Source organism: Ammodytes marinus (genome assembly GCF_949987685.1).
Source record: "Ammodytes marinus genome assembly, chromosome: 16".
Taxonomy (NCBI): domain Eukaryota; kingdom Metazoa; phylum Chordata; class Actinopteri; order Uranoscopiformes; family Ammodytidae; genus Ammodytes; species Ammodytes marinus.
This window is the reverse complement of record NC_137220.1, coordinates 27,997,095-28,014,756: the sequence shown is the minus strand read 5'-3', so window position 1 is coordinate 28,014,756 and position 17,662 is coordinate 27,997,095. Positions and strand designations below refer to the sequence as shown.

Genomic DNA, 17,662 nt, shown 5'->3' with positions numbered 1-17,662 from the left:
GATAAGTCTTTGCTTTAAACGTGTGCTATCTCTAGTCATTGACAGCTTTTGGTCTCAGTGAAGGGTATTCTCTGGGGTGAATGTTTGGGTTGATAAAGGTGCCAGTCTGACACCTTCCTCTTCAACTGTGTCTGGGCAGAGTGTACTTGCGTGCATGGTTTGAGAGTTTGTGTATGTCCAAAGGGTGTATGTCTGTGCATGGCTGTCTGTACTGTATTGTGTTTTTTCTCCCATGACTTGATCCCCTTGTAGTCTAAAAGGAAGCGGAAACACAATGGCAGCGCCTCCCTTCTCCTCCTTTATTATTCTTCCTTATTCTTCTTCTCTCTGTCACTACATGTCACTCTTCAGCAGATTAACTCACTCCTAATTCTCATTTCACAGGAAATAACCTATTTATTCTCTTACTTCCCTCCCCCCCCTCTCTCTCTCTCTCTCTCTCTATCTATCTCTCTCTCTTCTTATTTGCACACACAGAACACAACCTTCTTCCGGCTTTCTTCTCTCTTTCTGCCTCTCTGTCTTTCAGAACAGCACACATGCATGCCTTATGGCGCACACACACACATGCACACATACACACACACACACACACACACACACACACACACACACACACACACACACACACACACACGCACACACACACATACACACACATACACACACACACACACACACACACACACACACACACACACACACTTGTAAAAATACACAGTGATACACAGCTACACACACACTAATTGGCTAATAAGTGCACATCAACATATACCATCAGGGAACTCACTGCACACTCACGCATACAAACTAACCCTTAAAGCCCTTTAACTGTCCAGCATGGATGCAGGGGTACCATGCCATGCTCCATTTTGCCCCCTGCAGCCTGTGTGCTTCACCTGCCAGTAACAGGTGTGGGATTCAATTAGAGCAGCATGCTCTCAGCAGTCAGTCCTGTGAGCAGGCCATGACTGTGGACTGGGCAAAGGCTTGGGCCAGCACAGCCCTCTTATCTCTTTAGCTAAAATAAATATATAAATATAATAAATAAATAAACACACAAGGAGACCACTTTGGAAGCAGCTGCCAACCATTGGCAGGGGGTGTTTAGATCATCAAAGTCCTACATTAACCATCACCATGACGCTGTCACATCAAACATTAAAATGCCGTGGAAGACTAAATTTAGCCCTAAACTGTCAGCGCTCACTTTTAATTGCGTTACAAGTCGATCAGAACTTTCTGCTAGACACTAATGGGAGATATTTTACTTTCATTTTCAGGAAAGCTCTGGTGCTTTTATCATTTTATACTGCCGCCTCATATTGACAAGTAACAGCTGACCAGCGCCTGGGAAAGGGATTAGGGAGATAAATAGTCAATTATTACAGCAGTATTTCCCTGTATGTGTGGCAGTAATTGGCATGCTAGAGTATGATAGCTATAGCCTGGGTTTTAATCCCTGATAAGGTAAGTTTCATTAGCCAGCTGGCTAGTTGGTGGGGTAAAGGAGTGTTGTGTCTGTGCTGCCAGGTGACTTGACTGGGATGATTTAATACATCCTCACCCAAACAGGAATTAATCTATTAATCCAACTATCTAACCTAATCCCAGTTGCGTCTTGCTCTAGCTAACCTGCTCTAGCCAGACTAGGATAATGCCTAATCTTGAGATTTTCGCCTAATGCCTAATACCTAATACCTAATACCTCATTTATACTGTGGCCATAATAGCCTCTTGTTCCATAGACTCTGCTGCTGGGGATTGGCTCATTCAGTTTCCCACTGCTACAATCACCCTTCACAGTGAGAGGGAGGGAGAGAGGGAGGCAGAGCGTAGGAGAGGCAGAAAGCGCTGGTAAACAGCAACGCTGCCGGGGAAAAGCTGGGGAGCGCAGGTCAGAGTTAATGAAGCCCCCTAGGCAGGGTTTGCAAGGTGTGAAGCATGGCTGTACTGTTTCTATTTGGCATGAGTATGTGTGTGTGTGTATGTGTGTGTGTCTATGTCTTAATGGCCTATGTGTACAGCCTGAAGGGCACTGATGAGCCCCTTTGACACCAGACCCACCCAACGACCCGTTCATTAGAATAAACCGAAGCTCGCTGATCGGCGGCCCACCGGGTTCATATGGGGAAGGAGGAAAGAGAGTAACAGAGGAGGAAGAGAGACAGAGGATGGCAGACTGTTAGTGTTATTGCGATGATGAGCCCAATAGAGTACAGGCTGCTACCAATTTAGGATAGGGCTGGAAATGTAGGTGCAATAATAAACACATTGGGAAAGCTGGCACAATATAGTGGGAGTAAATTGCATTGCAGTCAACAACAACCATTTAGGAGCCGTGATAGATTGTAGTGCATGTATTTGTCTCGTACCTGTATATACCATACCTTCCATACATTTTATATCGATATTTACAATATTGTAACAGAAAACACACAAACTAGTAATTATGAAATAGTTAGATTATTTTGATGGGTAGGGGAGAACGGGGTAAGTAGGCACACTTTTTACTCTAGTGAGAATTGCTCATCACCAAAACATCTGTCAATAGCCATTCCTACATTAAATTGAAGCTTAAGGTGTTGGCTAGAAATGTGTGTCTCTCTTTTTTTCCAACTTATTGTAATGAAGAAGTAATTTACCATCAAAGACACTCTGACACATTGTGACAACCAACCCCATCAAGGGGTCGGTTGTCACACACTATGGGGTTGTTTGTCACAATGTTATCTTAATGGGAAAAATCTTAAAAAGAAGGCAAGGAGGCAGAACCAAATTTGAATGTTTAATTGCATTGTCAATTTGACAAATAGGCCTACATAACGTTCTGTAGCCTTGGCAGCTGGTCTAGTTTGGGATGCACTGGGTTGTTTTGATTTTGTTGCCCTTTTTTCTTTTGCTTGCTAGCTGCCTTTTCCTGCTCTATTCTTTCCTTCTCTGGGGTGTCAGTGAGGATACAGCTTGACAATTTCTTTCGTTATTGGGTTCCTTTTCTGGCTGCAGCCTTGAGATAACATGTGACAACCAACCCCCCAAAAAATTTGACGACCAACCCCAACTTGAATTTCTTGCTAGCATCAAGGCCAACAACCATCTGACAACTAATTAGCTTGCTAACCACAATCTAAACTATAGTTTACCCTTCACACTTTCTGAGGGTAACAAGTGTTTTGTTATAAACCCATTGTGTAAAAGCCTAGAAGAAAAATACTGAGAAGCAAAATATTTTGAATTTGACATGAAAAACACAAAACATCCTCTCACCTGAAATGCAACTGTCTTCCTCCAAGGAAGTCTATGTATGTGACCTCTGATCCCAATTCTGGACCTTTTTTATATCAACATTTCAGAGCTAGCGCGCTCTGGTGGCGAGATATAACGAATGTGACATCCAACCCATGTGACAAATTACCCCGTTCTCCCCTACAAGTTGATGAAGATAAAACTAGCTAGAGTAAACCATAACTGAAACTGTAGGCATAGGTCCAGTAGAATCCACTTTGAAAATGCATATTTTAGGTTTTCTTTCTATGACCCCCTTAATCATACATTCAACCCACTAGGCAAAGGTTCAGCTGTCAGTCCAGTGTATCATATCTTTGGTATATTGACTACACTGCTAGTATACTTTATCTCCCCCAGAGCAATCCAAAGTATTCGGATTTGCCTATTAAATCATTCTGATGCTGTAATAAATATCTGTTTCACTGTATCAGGGCAAATGAATTGGATGCTAGTGTACATTCTATTTTGATTGGTTGTCCTTTTTGAGGCTGTAAAGAAACACTTGCTTGCTTGTTTTCATTCATTTGTCCTTTATTCAACCTCGAGGCAGTGTGTCCCTGACTTTATGTATGGGTCACCACATGCAGAGCCTCTGCATTGATTTTTTCATGCTTTTTATTTATCTGTTTACATTAGCATTGTACTTTTGAAGCATCGTCCCACTTTTAGTTGTTTTTTCCCCACTCTGTAGCTTTGTCCTCAGATAATACCTAACTTGTATGACCTCATTTAAATATGTTTGGTCAAAACTCTCCTTTGTTTGCTGTGCCCCCATGCTTTGTCTGAATTGATAAAGATGTCATTTGACTGTATCATGAGGGAGAGTTGACATAGATGTTGTTCGTCTGCCCAAAAGTTCCAGACATTGCTCTGAACATTATTTTGCATATTTCACCCTCGTTCATATTTGCAAGGCAAACACCTCAGGCTTCCGAGTGGAGTATTTTGGTTTTGACAATGGAGCACTACAAGCCCCCCTCTCTCTTGTAGGAGTCTGTATTCAGAGTGTTTTTTTATGCCTGAGCTTGATTAGATCCCTGTTTGGCTGCCAGTCTCAATTCGGATGCCTTCAGACAGAGCAGAGCGTATTCCTAAGTGGTCTAGCAGCACAGATCACCAGCCAAGATCAACAACAGCACCGCAGGCAGTGTATATGATAACTGAAGTAACTTCTCCATCTCTCTCCTCCAATTTTAAACCTCCCACTACACTCCAGACTCTGTGCAGAATTCAAAACAGTTTGAGCCTGGACTGATCCATCACTCTAACCGCCCCAGAGCGCCATACATAGGGCTCTGGCCCGCCCATATCGGAAAGAACGATTTGATTTTAATTTGCCAGCGGCAGGTCTGGATCCCCAGTGGATGACCTCCACCTGATGTCACAGGTCACATTGCACACTATGTGTGTGTGTGTGTGTGTGTGTGTGTACAGGGGGCTGTTGTTTGTGTCTAATTTTGTGAGTGTGGATGTGTGGAACGAGTCGCTATTGTGCAGGAAGGGGAGGCCTGGCCAACCTCACATCTTTACCCCTGATGCTTTTGGCGCTTGACTGAGAGCCAAATTCATGTCCTAATAAAACAAGCTCCGCAATTACTGTTCTACCACCCTGTAGCAGAGCATAGAAGCAGCAGAGGTCTTTCAAAAAGAAAATGCACAATCAAATACGAAGTAGGCCAAGGTAAATTAGATTAGAGACTACATCTAAGCCGCTGTGGCAGCCAGAAATCTCCCATTTATAATATCCAGACACTATTCTGACCACAAGGCTGATGTTCTACAAATGAGCTTTTATATGTTCCTTCAATTTAAATCTGATATTGTACCACGCTGCACTCTCCCCATCTCCCATTCTCCTCTTAGTCTTTGTCTCCTTTTAAATCCTCATCTTATTTTAATCTGCTCACATATTTCTTCCGTTCCCTCCGTGTCTCCCTGCTGTTCTATGTTCCCCTGTTTTAAGCCTTTGCCTCTATCCTCTCTCCCTCCCATGCCATCTCCACCAAATCTTTCATTTTTTACAATGCCTTTGTTTTCATTTCCTATCTCTTCCTTGTTTCCTTCTCCTCTTTGCACCAACACACCTCCTCTGCGTCAGTCTTTGTGTGTCCGGGGACTCTGCTGCGGGTGCAGGCAGCCAGCTCTCTGCAGGAAGCAGAGCACCAGGCAGGAGCGTGGTGTAAGGACCCCCTGCAATCTGGGGACCGTCTGTACGTCATGCCCTGGACCCCCTATCGCACCGACATGCTGTATGAGTATGCCTCCTGGGAGGACTTCAAACAGAACCGTGCCACCACCACCTACAAGTGAGGGCGCCTCCCACTGACCTAGATGATCAAATAGCATCTGCTGCTGTAACTGTTTTGTATTGATGTATTGGTTTTTGTTGTGGATATGGATGGTGACAGAAAAAAATGATGGTGTGGGGACGCTCACAGTCAGGCCATCTTGTAGGATTGTGTCATGCAGAGTAGATGAATTGGATCTCTGCACCACTCATGGGATTCTCTTTCAACAGGTTGCCCAACCGAGTTGACGGCACTGGGTTTGTGGTGTACGACGGTGCAGTGTTTTACAACAAAGAACGCACACGAAATATAGTCAAGTATGACCTACGGACACGCATCAAGAGCGGCGAAGCCATCATCACAAACGCCAACTACCACGACACCTCGCCCTACCGCTGGGGAGGGAAATCAGACATTGACCTGGCCGTGGATGAGAACGGCCTCTGGGTCATCTACGCCACAGAATCCAACAACGGACGACTGGTGGTCAGCCAGGTGGGTGAGCAGCGCTGCACAGAATAGAATGAGATGTGGATTACAGATAGAGGAGTGGATTATAACAAAATCTCATCTGACTAGTCAAGCAAAAGGTCACGCATGAAAGATTTACTATTGAGATTATACAAGAGCACTGACAAATAGGATAGAGAGATGTTGTTGGCCAGGAAAAAAAAGCCTAATTTCAAATCTCATCATATCCAAAAACTAATCTTTACTGGTAAGGTAAAGAAATGATTTGTTTTATTTTAATAGTATAGACCTATAAACTGCACATACTGTTTTAAATATATCATACTGTTTGTGATCTATTATTAAAAAGTCACATTACTTGGCCCTGCTCACTTGACAAACTCAAAACATGATTCATCACTGTGAACTTTGGAGCATTCATATTTTAATACCACTGGGTCCTTGGTTCTTAACAAACATAACTGTAATCATTCAGCAAGTTCCAAACAAACACAGTTTAAATTAATGTGTTGTTCAGATAGACGGGTCCCATTTACTATGACTATCTTTGACCTTAGCAGGAAATTGTATTTCAAACTGCAGAAGTTAAGCTCTCCATCTAAAATATCAAACCCTGCATGAGCAATGAGAGTGTAGAAATGTTTTAACAATAAATAAGAAAGTCATCATTAGTGAAGAAAGGGATTTAATCATTAGAAAAGTATTTAGTTTCCGGGGCACTTTATGTTTTTTTCCCAATTCCCATATATATGTCTTATATATCTTCTTATTAGAGAGAGCACCAGAGAGAATTAGCTTAAGGTCTAATTACTATTTAAATGTTTCTAAGTGCTTATAAATCTTAACATTATTATAGTCAGTTTCCCTGTATTATGATTTAAAATTCCATTGGATTTTCATGGGGATTTGCAACCCTATACTTTTTTGAAGGGGAATTGTATGAGGAATCAGAAGGTGGCCATATTGGAATTTACAAAATGGCCACCGCAAAACTATATGTTTTGTAATATCTCTGTTTCAAAACAAGTTAGGACATGGATTTTAACAGCCAATTCTACACTTTTAGAGTCAATAAATCCAATAGTGGTCATTTTAAAGCAAACACATTTAATACCATTAACCCTTTAATGCTTGAGTGGGACCAAATGGACCCGGTTAGGTTGTTTTCCCAGAGAAAAATTATTTGTTAAATACTCAAGAAAATCAACCATATGTTGGATAATGTATTTTAAACACACTGATGTAATGGTGGTTATGATTTAAAAATGTTAATGGATTAATATAAAACATGTTTCTGGGGAACAGCTGGAATATAAAATGTTAAGCTTTCATATCAAAGATATTGCAAGAAAACAACCTCACTGGGTCCATTTGGTCCCACTCAAGCATTAAAGGGTTAATGGTTCAAAATGTTTCAGCCATACAACTACCACCATTGGATTCCTTGACCCTAAAGGAGAGAATGTGAACTTTACTGAGAAACCGAGATATTACAAAACGAAGGATTTACGGCGGCCATTTTGTAAATCCCAAAATGGCCGCCTTATACACATCTGGGCAAATAGCAACATTGATTTTTTTGATTCCTCATACAATTCCCTCTCCAAAAATGTATACATCCCCATGAAAATCCAATGAAAGTTAATAGTGAACCTGACAGAAGTGCCATTTGTGCTGCTGTAGAACCATGAGTAGTAGGGGAAATGTTACATCAAATAATGTCTTAATTGCAACATGTAGTCTTGTTAATCAAATATTAATTGCTATTGTATCATTGCCTGAATTAAACAGTCAACATAACTTCAAAACATTGAAAAAAAACTCATGCAATTTGACTGGCTCCTTTAGTCCTGACATTAGAAGGAGAGAATCTGATGAAAAAGTATTATTTCCTAAGATATACTCTCTTTTTTTTAATATATATATTTTTTTGGCATTTTTATGCTTTATTGATAGTGTAGAGACAGAGGTGAAATAGGGCAGAGAGGGGAGTGACATGCAGAGAACGACCGCGGGTGGGAAGGGCGCCCCCCAGATATACTCTCTTTTGAAGCTTTCCTGTATAATAGTTTATCCATTAAGCCTTGCCAGAGTTCAGTGTGTCCTCTTTGCCCATATAGGTGAACCCATACACCCTGCGCTTTGAAGGCACCTGGGAGACCAGCTTTGACAAGAGGATGGCATCCAATGCCTTCATGGCATGTGGTGTGCTTTACGCAGTGCGCTCCGTCTATCAGGACGATGACAGTGAAGCAGGCGGTGACCTGTTGATGTACGCCTACAATACCAACCGTGCCCGCGAGGAGCCGGTCAACATCCCTTTCCCTAACCCCTATCAGTATATCTCCTCTGTGGACTACAACCCTCGAGACAACCAGCTCTATGTCTGGAACAACTATAACGTGCTGCGCTATCCGCTGGAGTTTGGACCACCAGATCCCACTATTGGTAAGGAGTTATTCTAGAGAGGCTGTGTGTGAAGTGCATACCAGAGAAGCTTGTACACATCAAGAATTGTGAGATAATGTTCATCTGCAAATTGATTGGAAAACTAGAACATGCACATGTCTCCCCCAATACAGTTGAGATGTAGAATTTGATTATTTTATTGAATAACTATTATACAGCATGATAAATAAAAACACAACAACCCACCACATTGGGAAATCCTCCTGCCTGTTGATATTAAGTTGAGTGTTGACTCTCGAATCTCCAAATAAAAAATACATGCTGTAAAACACTCTCTGCACTATTGACAACATTTTGAGTAGAAATATTAACAGTATACTACTTATATATTTATATTTGGAAAGTTTTTGTCCAGAGGAAAATAGTGTCTATAATGTATTAACGTATTAATTTCCAATACAATTCTATATGCACTTGCGATGACTGCATTAGTGCACAATCATACAACATGAGAATAAGAAGTTGAGAGTTTTATGAATTATGATGAATGAGTTTTCCTTATCTGACATGTGGGTGATTTTAGATATCAAATCATTGTATTTTCATCCCCAGCCATAGCTACAGTAAAGAGCTGCCCTCTAAGGTATGACTGCCATAGCACTTCATTTCAACTTCTCTGTGTCATGGATAATGAAAACCTCATTATGGAATGATAAAGGGGACAATGAAATGTTGGCAGTCCGTCAATATGAAAGGGAGGTATTGTATATCTGAGCCGCACATTGGCTTGTACAAAGGATTTAGACCCAGAGAAAGTAGAGGCGGGAGACACACAGAAGGCAGCACTCTAGAGTTGCATGCTGATTCTGCTTTTGATCAGTTAGGATTTTATGTGGTGTGCTGCTTTTATCTTTGCATTAGGTCTGGTTGTTAGTGATGGTGCCTCCTCTGATACATTTGATCAATTATTTACTTCTCACTGACTTGTGATGATGCCTTCTCTCCATCTCCTCCCCTGCTTCTCCTCGTCTCTCTGAAGAGCAGGCCTTTATGAGTCTCTAAAAAGTATTTGTCACACCAATTATTGTCGGGGCTAACTTTTGAACCCAACTTCTGAGAGGCATCTTACATTCATATGCATGTGTCCTTCTCTCTCTTGATCTCTATTTATGTTGGCTTTTGCTCTCTTGTTTTTTTTCTCTCAATAACAAATCTCTTACATCCTTTTAAACCTCTCCAAATATCTCTAATTCGCCCTGGGTTTCATTCCTAGCGTCTGACTCTATCTTCTCTTTTTTCTCTGGTGCTACCACAGGCCCTCTTACCACGGCCCAAGTGACCAGCACTCCTCCAGCCAGGCCCTTCACCTCTAGTGCCAGCCCCACCACCGCCCGCCCTGAGCCCCCCACCTCGCACCCCATTGGCTCCATCAACAAGCACCCGGATCTTCCACCAATCACAGCCACCGTGCCTGTGACTCGCCGACCGGCCCGCCCCCCTCCCCAAGGCCCAGAGGCCCAGGTCTGTGAGACCAAGCTGGTCCGTGGTGTCCAGTGGCCCACCACGCAAAGAGGAGAAACAGTGGACCGCCCGTGTCCCAAAGGCTCTCTAGGTGAGGAATTCTGCATTGTATTTTTTAAGCTATAGCGCGTAACTTCTGGCGCCCCCATAAGGAATTCTGAGTAATTACAGAAACACTGTCGTCACATCTACAGGAGGTAAGGCTTTGGTGATCGTGAATGGATTTTATACCTTCTGCTGTACGCACAGTTTTTCCTTAGCGAATAGAATCAGCAACTGAAAAATTTCTTGGCCGCTTCTTGGGATTTTTCAGAGCCCCTGCACCGTTGTCTGGGTGTGCAGTGCATTTCTCAGTTTTCTCTGGCTAATCTACAGCCGACCAATCAGCGAACAGAGCGAGTGGCTGAGAACGGTTTCAGGTGAATGCTGCGTTCCTTTATACTCGGAAGAAGGAGATTTCCGACTTGGTAGTTCCGAGTTCCAACCTGTCTGTGTTCCAGTGCATCTGCTCGCAAAAGTATGGACGCCTAAAACCTTTCTCATCCAAATAACTAAACGTTAGGCTCTAGCAAGTTACCGTTGCCAGGTACCGGTAGATCCATAGACTACAATATGTAGTGAAGTCGGAAATTTCCGAGTTCCCTGTCCAACTGGAACGCACCACCAGAACCCGGCTCATGACACACGTGACGACCAAACGTTATGCGATTGGTTGGCTGATCCAGAGTGGCACTGGGCAGATCCAATAGTTTTAAACTTCAACAGACACCCGCCTCCAAGTGAGTGAACGTTTGCCAATTACAGCAGTTCCAGACCTTCTGTACAAATGAAATGAAGTACGATGGTCTGGTTGGACCAGGCTACCGTTGTCATGGGGTGACACTCGTTTGTACACATTGCCTTACTGAGAAATAAAGAGAGTTTTGTGGAGCTGATAGGCTCAATCAACTTTGTGTGAACTCATTTGGCAATGGCTTGATAATATAACCGACATTGAAACAGATACACACTATAGATCTAAAAATATAAAAACTATAGATTTTTTCCACTCTCTGAAACAAACAACATGGGTTTTTCATGTGCAAAACATCTCTGTGTATGCGCCCAAGTGATCAGGTTGTTTGTACTCTCAAACATGTTTTTTCCCAGCTGTTGTGTTCTTCCATCCCTGCGTTGGTCCCCACCAGCAGGCACAGTCCCCGAGGACTCACAGATGAAAGCCTGTCCTCCACAAATGAAAGGCTCATCTCCCGCAGAAACAGAGTTGATTGAAAGCGGTGAATGATGAAATGAAAGGGCTAGACAACAGAGGCTTCACCTCCCCTTCATGCTAGCTTCTATACCTCCAAACATGTAGCAATCAAAAAGCTCTCTTTAGTCACAGTCAAAAGACATCTCCCTCCATCTTCTCCTCCTCTCCCAACACCTAGCGATGTTTCCGAGTGTTGTCTCTGTGAACACGGCAGTAGCATTACATTAGCAGCTGGCTTAATTGCCGCATGTTGGCAGAGCTCTCAAACCCAATCTGTGGTTGAAGGTACTATAGAGAAAAGCGGAAGAGGGGGGGGGGGGATCAGTGGGTGAGATAGAAAAAGGGGGGTATGAAACGCAACACCACATCTGCTGTGATCCTTCCACAACTCTGAACAGCATTGTCTGTCGTCTCTGCTGTTCCATTCCGCTTCAATCTTTCTCTTTCTCCCCTCCCCTCACTCTCTCTCTCTCTGTTCCCCCTCTCCTCTCTGCCTTGTCTTTGTGGACTTGACGTTGGTTATTTGTGTTAGCAGCAGCAGAAGCAGATAGATGCATCTCTAGTTTTATCCTTGCGCGCTGTCCTCTCCCTGAACTCCCGTAACTAAACGGAGAAATTCTGTTTTTAAAATGAGGGTTGGGCGGAAGGTGCTTCCCTTCAGCTGTTATTATTCCACTGTGAGGGATCATACTGGATGTCTTGGGTTTGTGTCTGTGTGTGCACAGTAAATGTTATGTTGTACATCTGCACCATTCTTTTAAACCATTCCCTCTTATCTTCAAACACTTTGAGTTTTTACTTTCTTAAATTCCTTCCATTTCATTTTTCTTGGGTAAAAAAAACAAACCGAAAAAACTTTTTTTGGGCTCAACTTCTTTTCCCTTTCACTGCAGACACCTAGCACCTCTAAACTCTCCATCTCTTTCTTTCTTCTTCCTCTGCTTGTCTCCAGGCATCGCTTCGTTCCAGTGCTTGGCGGAGCAGGTCACATGGAACCCTCAGGGTCCTGACCTGAGTAACTGCACCTCCCCGTGGGTCAACCAGGTGGCCCAAAAGGTGAGACGCCTTGGCCATGACTCTGTCCCCTTCCTCTGCCCCACTGCCCTGACCATCCTCCCTGTCCACCTCCACACACATTTCCATATCTCTAAGGCTGGCCTGATTAAAATACGGACTCATTTCAACTGGCCCTTCATTCCAAGGCGTCAGCTCTTGACACTTAATTAACTTTCTTTCTTCACTAATATACTTTAATTACAGCTAGGTTAAATAATGATTTTAAAGGCAAAGGCAGCTTGCAAAGTACTCAACCACTTCAATTTCTCAATCATAGTCTCATTGCATGGCATTGCACCTGTGCGGTAGCTGAATATCATGGTTTCTAGATGACACATAATGTTTTAAACTTAGCTCACTGCCTTCTTAATTGACAGACTATGTTATTACATTCACTGTAGTAATTTGATCAATCCCACATTTTGGCAGTAATCTGATTTCAGAATAGTCTATATAAATGTGAATTCAAAGTAAACTAGTTACTCAGCCAGGTTTCTGTGGTTGATTATTTAGCCATTCATTCCCCTTTCTCAAATGTTTTTTTTTGTATTAAAGTATGTGCATGTGCCTGGAATGGAAAATAACATCACATTAAAAAGCAACATTGTGGGAAGACTCCATTAAACTTTCTCCTTTTGGCAAAAATCAATTGGTTGCTAAGGGTGTGATTTGCAAGTGAAACAACACTAGGGGAAAATAAAATACTCACAATGTGTTCTACAAGGTCCATCTTTGTTAACAATAACACAAGAGGGGCTGGTAATAAAGCAGCTTCTTTTGGAGGGGCTCGGGGAAATCTGACTGCTAAACAAATGCAAACAGTTTAGTTGGTGATGAGACACACATCTCTATACACGTGGTTTATTGCAATGTTAATGTGCAATTTCACATATAACAGTTTGAGTTTTCTAACCACTTCAAACATGAGCCAGCTAATTAAAGCAGGTTGTGTTTCATCACCCTTATACCATCACTGTATGAGAAGGTATGTGTTTGTGTGTGTGTTCATTTGCAGATAAAGAGCGGGGAGAATGCTGCCAACATAGCAGGAGAGCTGGTGAACCACACGCGGGGACGGATCCAGGCTGGAGATGTCAGCTCGTCTGTGCGACTCATTGAGCAGCTGCTGGACATACTGGACGCCCAGCTTCAAGCCCTGAGGCCCGGGAACAAGGAGTCAGCTGCACGAAACTACAACAAGGTAGAAGAATGTGGAAACACACACTTACCCCTGACACGCACATCCTACCTCTACTGCACGTCTGCGTCTGACTTTCTTTCACCGACCGTGTAAACACACGACAGCGGCCACACACCCAACCTGGGACACCCTGCAGACGGCCGTCGGAGGGGCTTCTGCAGCGACGCTTCACTTTACCTCATTTTTTCGGGGAGACACGCGTCTCTCTGCTTTAACTGATAGAGAAATACTCTGTTGACAGTCATACCAGCAGCATTCACTGTAGTTTAACTGTTTACCGGTGTGTCCCTTTCAAAATAAAACTTCCCACAAGCGAAAATGTGAAGGGAAAAATAAATAAAAAAAGGCAACCAGGCACTAGGATGACTGTCGAAACTCAATATTGATCATATGCATCATAACATGACATGAAACAACTTAATACGGGAATTATCTATGAAAACTCTTTGTAGAAAAGACAGGGCTTTTAGGAGTAGCGCTGCAGCAGCAGCAGCAGTTGAGACGTTCCATGTGTGTCCGAAAAAGGAGGCAGCAGTAACGCACGGCGACGCGCTCCTGAGGTAGACGCAGGGTGTGTGTGGAGGCTGTGAAGTACACACATGCCTACTACGCCTATATTTAATTTGAGCATTAGAAAAGGACGCTGAGGTTAATGTGAATTTACCCCCCTAGTGCACATGCAAGGGCGAGTGAGTTTGTAATTTACTTTTTTTTGTTTAGCTGTTTAATTCCTGCCTTTGTTTTCTCCCATCAGCTCCAGAAGCGAGAGCGGACCTGTCGAGCTTACATCCAGGTAGCTTTTTTCTCTTTCATCCTGCCTGCTTTGCATGCCTGTGGAGTAGGACTGCTCTGTAACTTAGAATAACTGAGGGGAGATAAATCCTTGAGTAGAGTAGGTTTGTGGATGAGATTCCTTTGGGCTCAGTGCTCTGCATGATGATTTATATTGCCTTTGGAATCATCACATAATCTCTTTTTTGCGCTGAGAGCTGTGTGAATAGGTTTTGGTGTAAACCGTGGCAGACAGCATTTACAGTATTTAAATGTTGGCGTAGAGTTTCCCACGTGAGCTTTGTTGCATAGAGCTTACTATATAGTATTGGCCTTGGCCTTATTGTGTTGCACAATAATGTACATTATCTGTGGATCTGAGAAAATGTAATTTGACGCTAGTATGAAAGGCAGCAGTTTGTGTAACTACACCCGTATGTGCCTTTTCAATATGTGTGCAATATCTCTGGTTATAAGAAAGCAGTAATGTAATATCATGATAAGGCCTTGTGTGCTTCTCTGTAATGATGAAATGCATCACGCTACAGCAAGTAGTCTTTAGTGTGTCTGCAGAATACTGTAATATGACACCACGTCGTCTGATCTCTGTTGGTGCAAGATGAGTGGGAAGGGCCACTGACCATGTTACTGACCATTATTTTCTTGTCATCTGCTGCAAGGTATTTCAGTACAATCACACTGTTTTTTGTTTGTTTTTTTAAAGTTATTTTTTGGCATTTTTCATGCTTTTATTAATAGTGTGAAGAGACAGAGGTGAAATGGGGCAGAGAGAGGGGAGTGACATGCAGAGAACGACCGCGGGCGGGAATCGAACCCGGGTCTGCTGCTGGGCCCGGCCCGGGGGGTGGGGGGGGGGGACACACACGCCCTACCAACTGAGCTAAGGGCGCCCCACAATTACACTGTTAAGAGGAGAGACAAAAAAACACCCTCCGTCTTTTTTCTTATGTCGCCAATAGACCGCATTCTGATGCAACACTCATTTTGTAAACAGCAATGCTCTTTATTTCACACAGCAGTCAATCCTTCATTTTGAAAGGCTTGAGCAAGAGAATTACATGATTCATCAAGCAAGCTATACTCCAATAAATTGGATAGCTGATACAACCATCAAAATTGCCATTAAATGAATTGTAAGTGTGAAATAGAATTGTAATATGTCTGACATAGCACAATAATAAATGTAGTGCAGCCAGGGGAGTGGTAAGTTTCTTCTCATAGCATCTTTGTACCTTCAAGTGGTCATTCAATGTGTTTACTCTTAACACCATGGTATAAAATGAGTCATTACTAAAGAACGAGTAATGAGGAAATCAAGAACTAACTGCTAATTACTGAACAGCTAATTAATAGCTAAGTGCACTTTCTAAAATCTCACAACAGACCGCTAGACACTGAGTCCATGAAAGAGTTTACCATAATGAGTTACTAGCTACCAGTCCACCTGCATAATCACCACGTTCTCAATGAATTGTTTTGGATATACTCAGAATTGTGTCGTAAATGGAACAAATCAATAATTAATAATTGCTCTCCTATAAGGAAGTTATTTTGTGTTCCCTCCCCTTAGAATACATAACTAAATGTATTTAACATGTAACTAACATTTATTTCATCTATATAGAGAAGATCTCAGTGATTTGAGAAATAACTACTAAAGTTTTAGCGGGAATGTGCTATTTGCACACGACTCAAGGACCTGACACGACATCATATAAAAGTAGAAAAATATAATTATTCAGAGCATTCGCATTTATTGAAATATTCCCATCGTATTTCTAACCACGTACATATGAGCTATTCATTCATCGTCAGTTAGTTCATTGTTTTTACTGTTTAACTCAATCCTTGTCAACTGCTCAGGATTTTTTTGATACCTTGTAGTGAAGCGATTTTTCTCTACTTACGACATCTATTGCAGCATGTCCGTCCTGGGAGAGGGATCCCTTCCTCTGTAACTCTCCCTGAGGTTTCTAAATTTTTTTTTTATCCCGATAAAGGGTTTTTCACAGGGAGTTTTTTCTCAGGCGAGCTAAGTGTGTAAGGGCAGGGTGTCATACTGTATGGAATGTAAAGCCCACTGAGGAAAATGTCTATTTGTGATATTGGGCTATACAAATACAACTGATTTGATTGGATTTGATTTGAAGTGTTCTGAGTAATGGTTATGAATGGTACGTGTCCTACAGGCGGTGGTGCAGATAGTGGACAACTTGCTGCGTCCCGAGGCCCTGCAGTCGTGGCAGGACATGAATAGCACTGAACAGGCCCACACTGCCACCATGCTACTGGACGTCCTGGAGAGAGGAGCCTTTCTCCTGGCCAATAACATGTACGGGAATCGTTTTTCGGACCGAGCGCCCAGCATTGGTAAGAACATTGTATTAAATGCTGTAAGTCATGGTGGATATATGGATGTACGATAGTTTGGAACACTGTTTGTACAATTGTACCTACAGGTTGCGTCTCGACATATTTTTTTTTGCATATTTCAAAGTTAGATAAGTATGTGTGTGCTGTGTGTCCACCCTCAGACCTGGAGGTGCACGTTCTCAACACAGAGATGGACCTGCAGGACTTATCCTTCCCACAGAACTATGCCAGCGACAGCACCATCCAACTCTCAGCTTCCACTATCAAGCAGTACAGTCGCAACGGTCAGCCCCCCCACCCACCCACCCCCACCCCAATGGCCTGACAAATGGCACTGTCCTGTGCGGCCCACTCTTGTGTTTCCCCATTTGCATTTGGAATGCTATCTTAAAACAATCTGCATGCACTTGAGTAAGTTATTGGTTCATAATAATAGGCTAATCAGATTAACAAAAGTGCTGAGACAATTTCTTTTCCTGATGGTTTCTTAACAGCAGTCTTAATAGAATAGCTGGGGAGGCGTGCAGATTACATCGGCACCCAGTCTGACAGAGCAATCTCAGCACTCCCTCTCTCTCCCTCTCTTCCCCATTCCATCCTCTCGCTCCGTTTCTTCCCCATCTTATCCCCCTCTCATCTCTCGTGTTTCCATCCCCCCTCTCTCTCTCTGTCATTGGCTCCCCTCCTCCCTCCATGGCCCCTCATCCTCATCCCCTTTTCTGTTCTCTGTCTCCACTCGGCTCTGCAGTGGGAACGAGATTAGAATGATTGAAACAAACGCACATGAAATATTCATATGGAATAATAAGAGATCTGTGAATGCTTGAGGGATGAATGTTCCATTGCCCTCCACATTAAATTTCACTCTATTCCCCCAGTCAAAATGAAACGGTCCTTACCATCATTCTAACCTTCACTAACTCTCTCTCTCTGTCTCCCTCCCGCCTGCCCTGTCACTACCCACCCTCTATCTCTGTCACTCTCGTCGCCATTACCATATTATGCCCCCAT

At 42.9% G+C, this 17,662-nt stretch overlaps 1 protein-coding gene across 1 annotated transcript in view; it reads left to right on the top strand.

The window, feature by feature from the left end:
• The window catches only part of adgrl1a (adhesion G protein-coupled receptor L1a), a gene marked incomplete at both ends in the record, with an annotated part of 80,173 nt that overhangs the window by 47,183 nt on the left and 15,328 nt on the right, over positions 1-17,662 (top strand). The window contains 9 exons of the mRNA XM_080043274.1: positions 5,387-5,594; positions 5,807-6,071; positions 8,168-8,495; positions 9,772-10,068; positions 12,182-12,285; positions 13,301-13,486; positions 14,241-14,279; positions 16,468-16,648; positions 16,813-16,935. Of these exons, the coding sequence (XP_079899400.1) occupies positions 5,387-5,594; positions 5,807-6,071; positions 8,168-8,495; positions 9,772-10,068; positions 12,182-12,285; positions 13,301-13,486; positions 14,241-14,279; positions 16,468-16,648; positions 16,813-16,935 (1,731 nt within the window). The remainder of the gene's footprint in view (positions 1-5,386; positions 5,595-5,806; positions 6,072-8,167; positions 8,496-9,771; positions 10,069-12,181; positions 12,286-13,300; positions 13,487-14,240; positions 14,280-16,467; positions 16,649-16,812; positions 16,936-17,662) is intronic.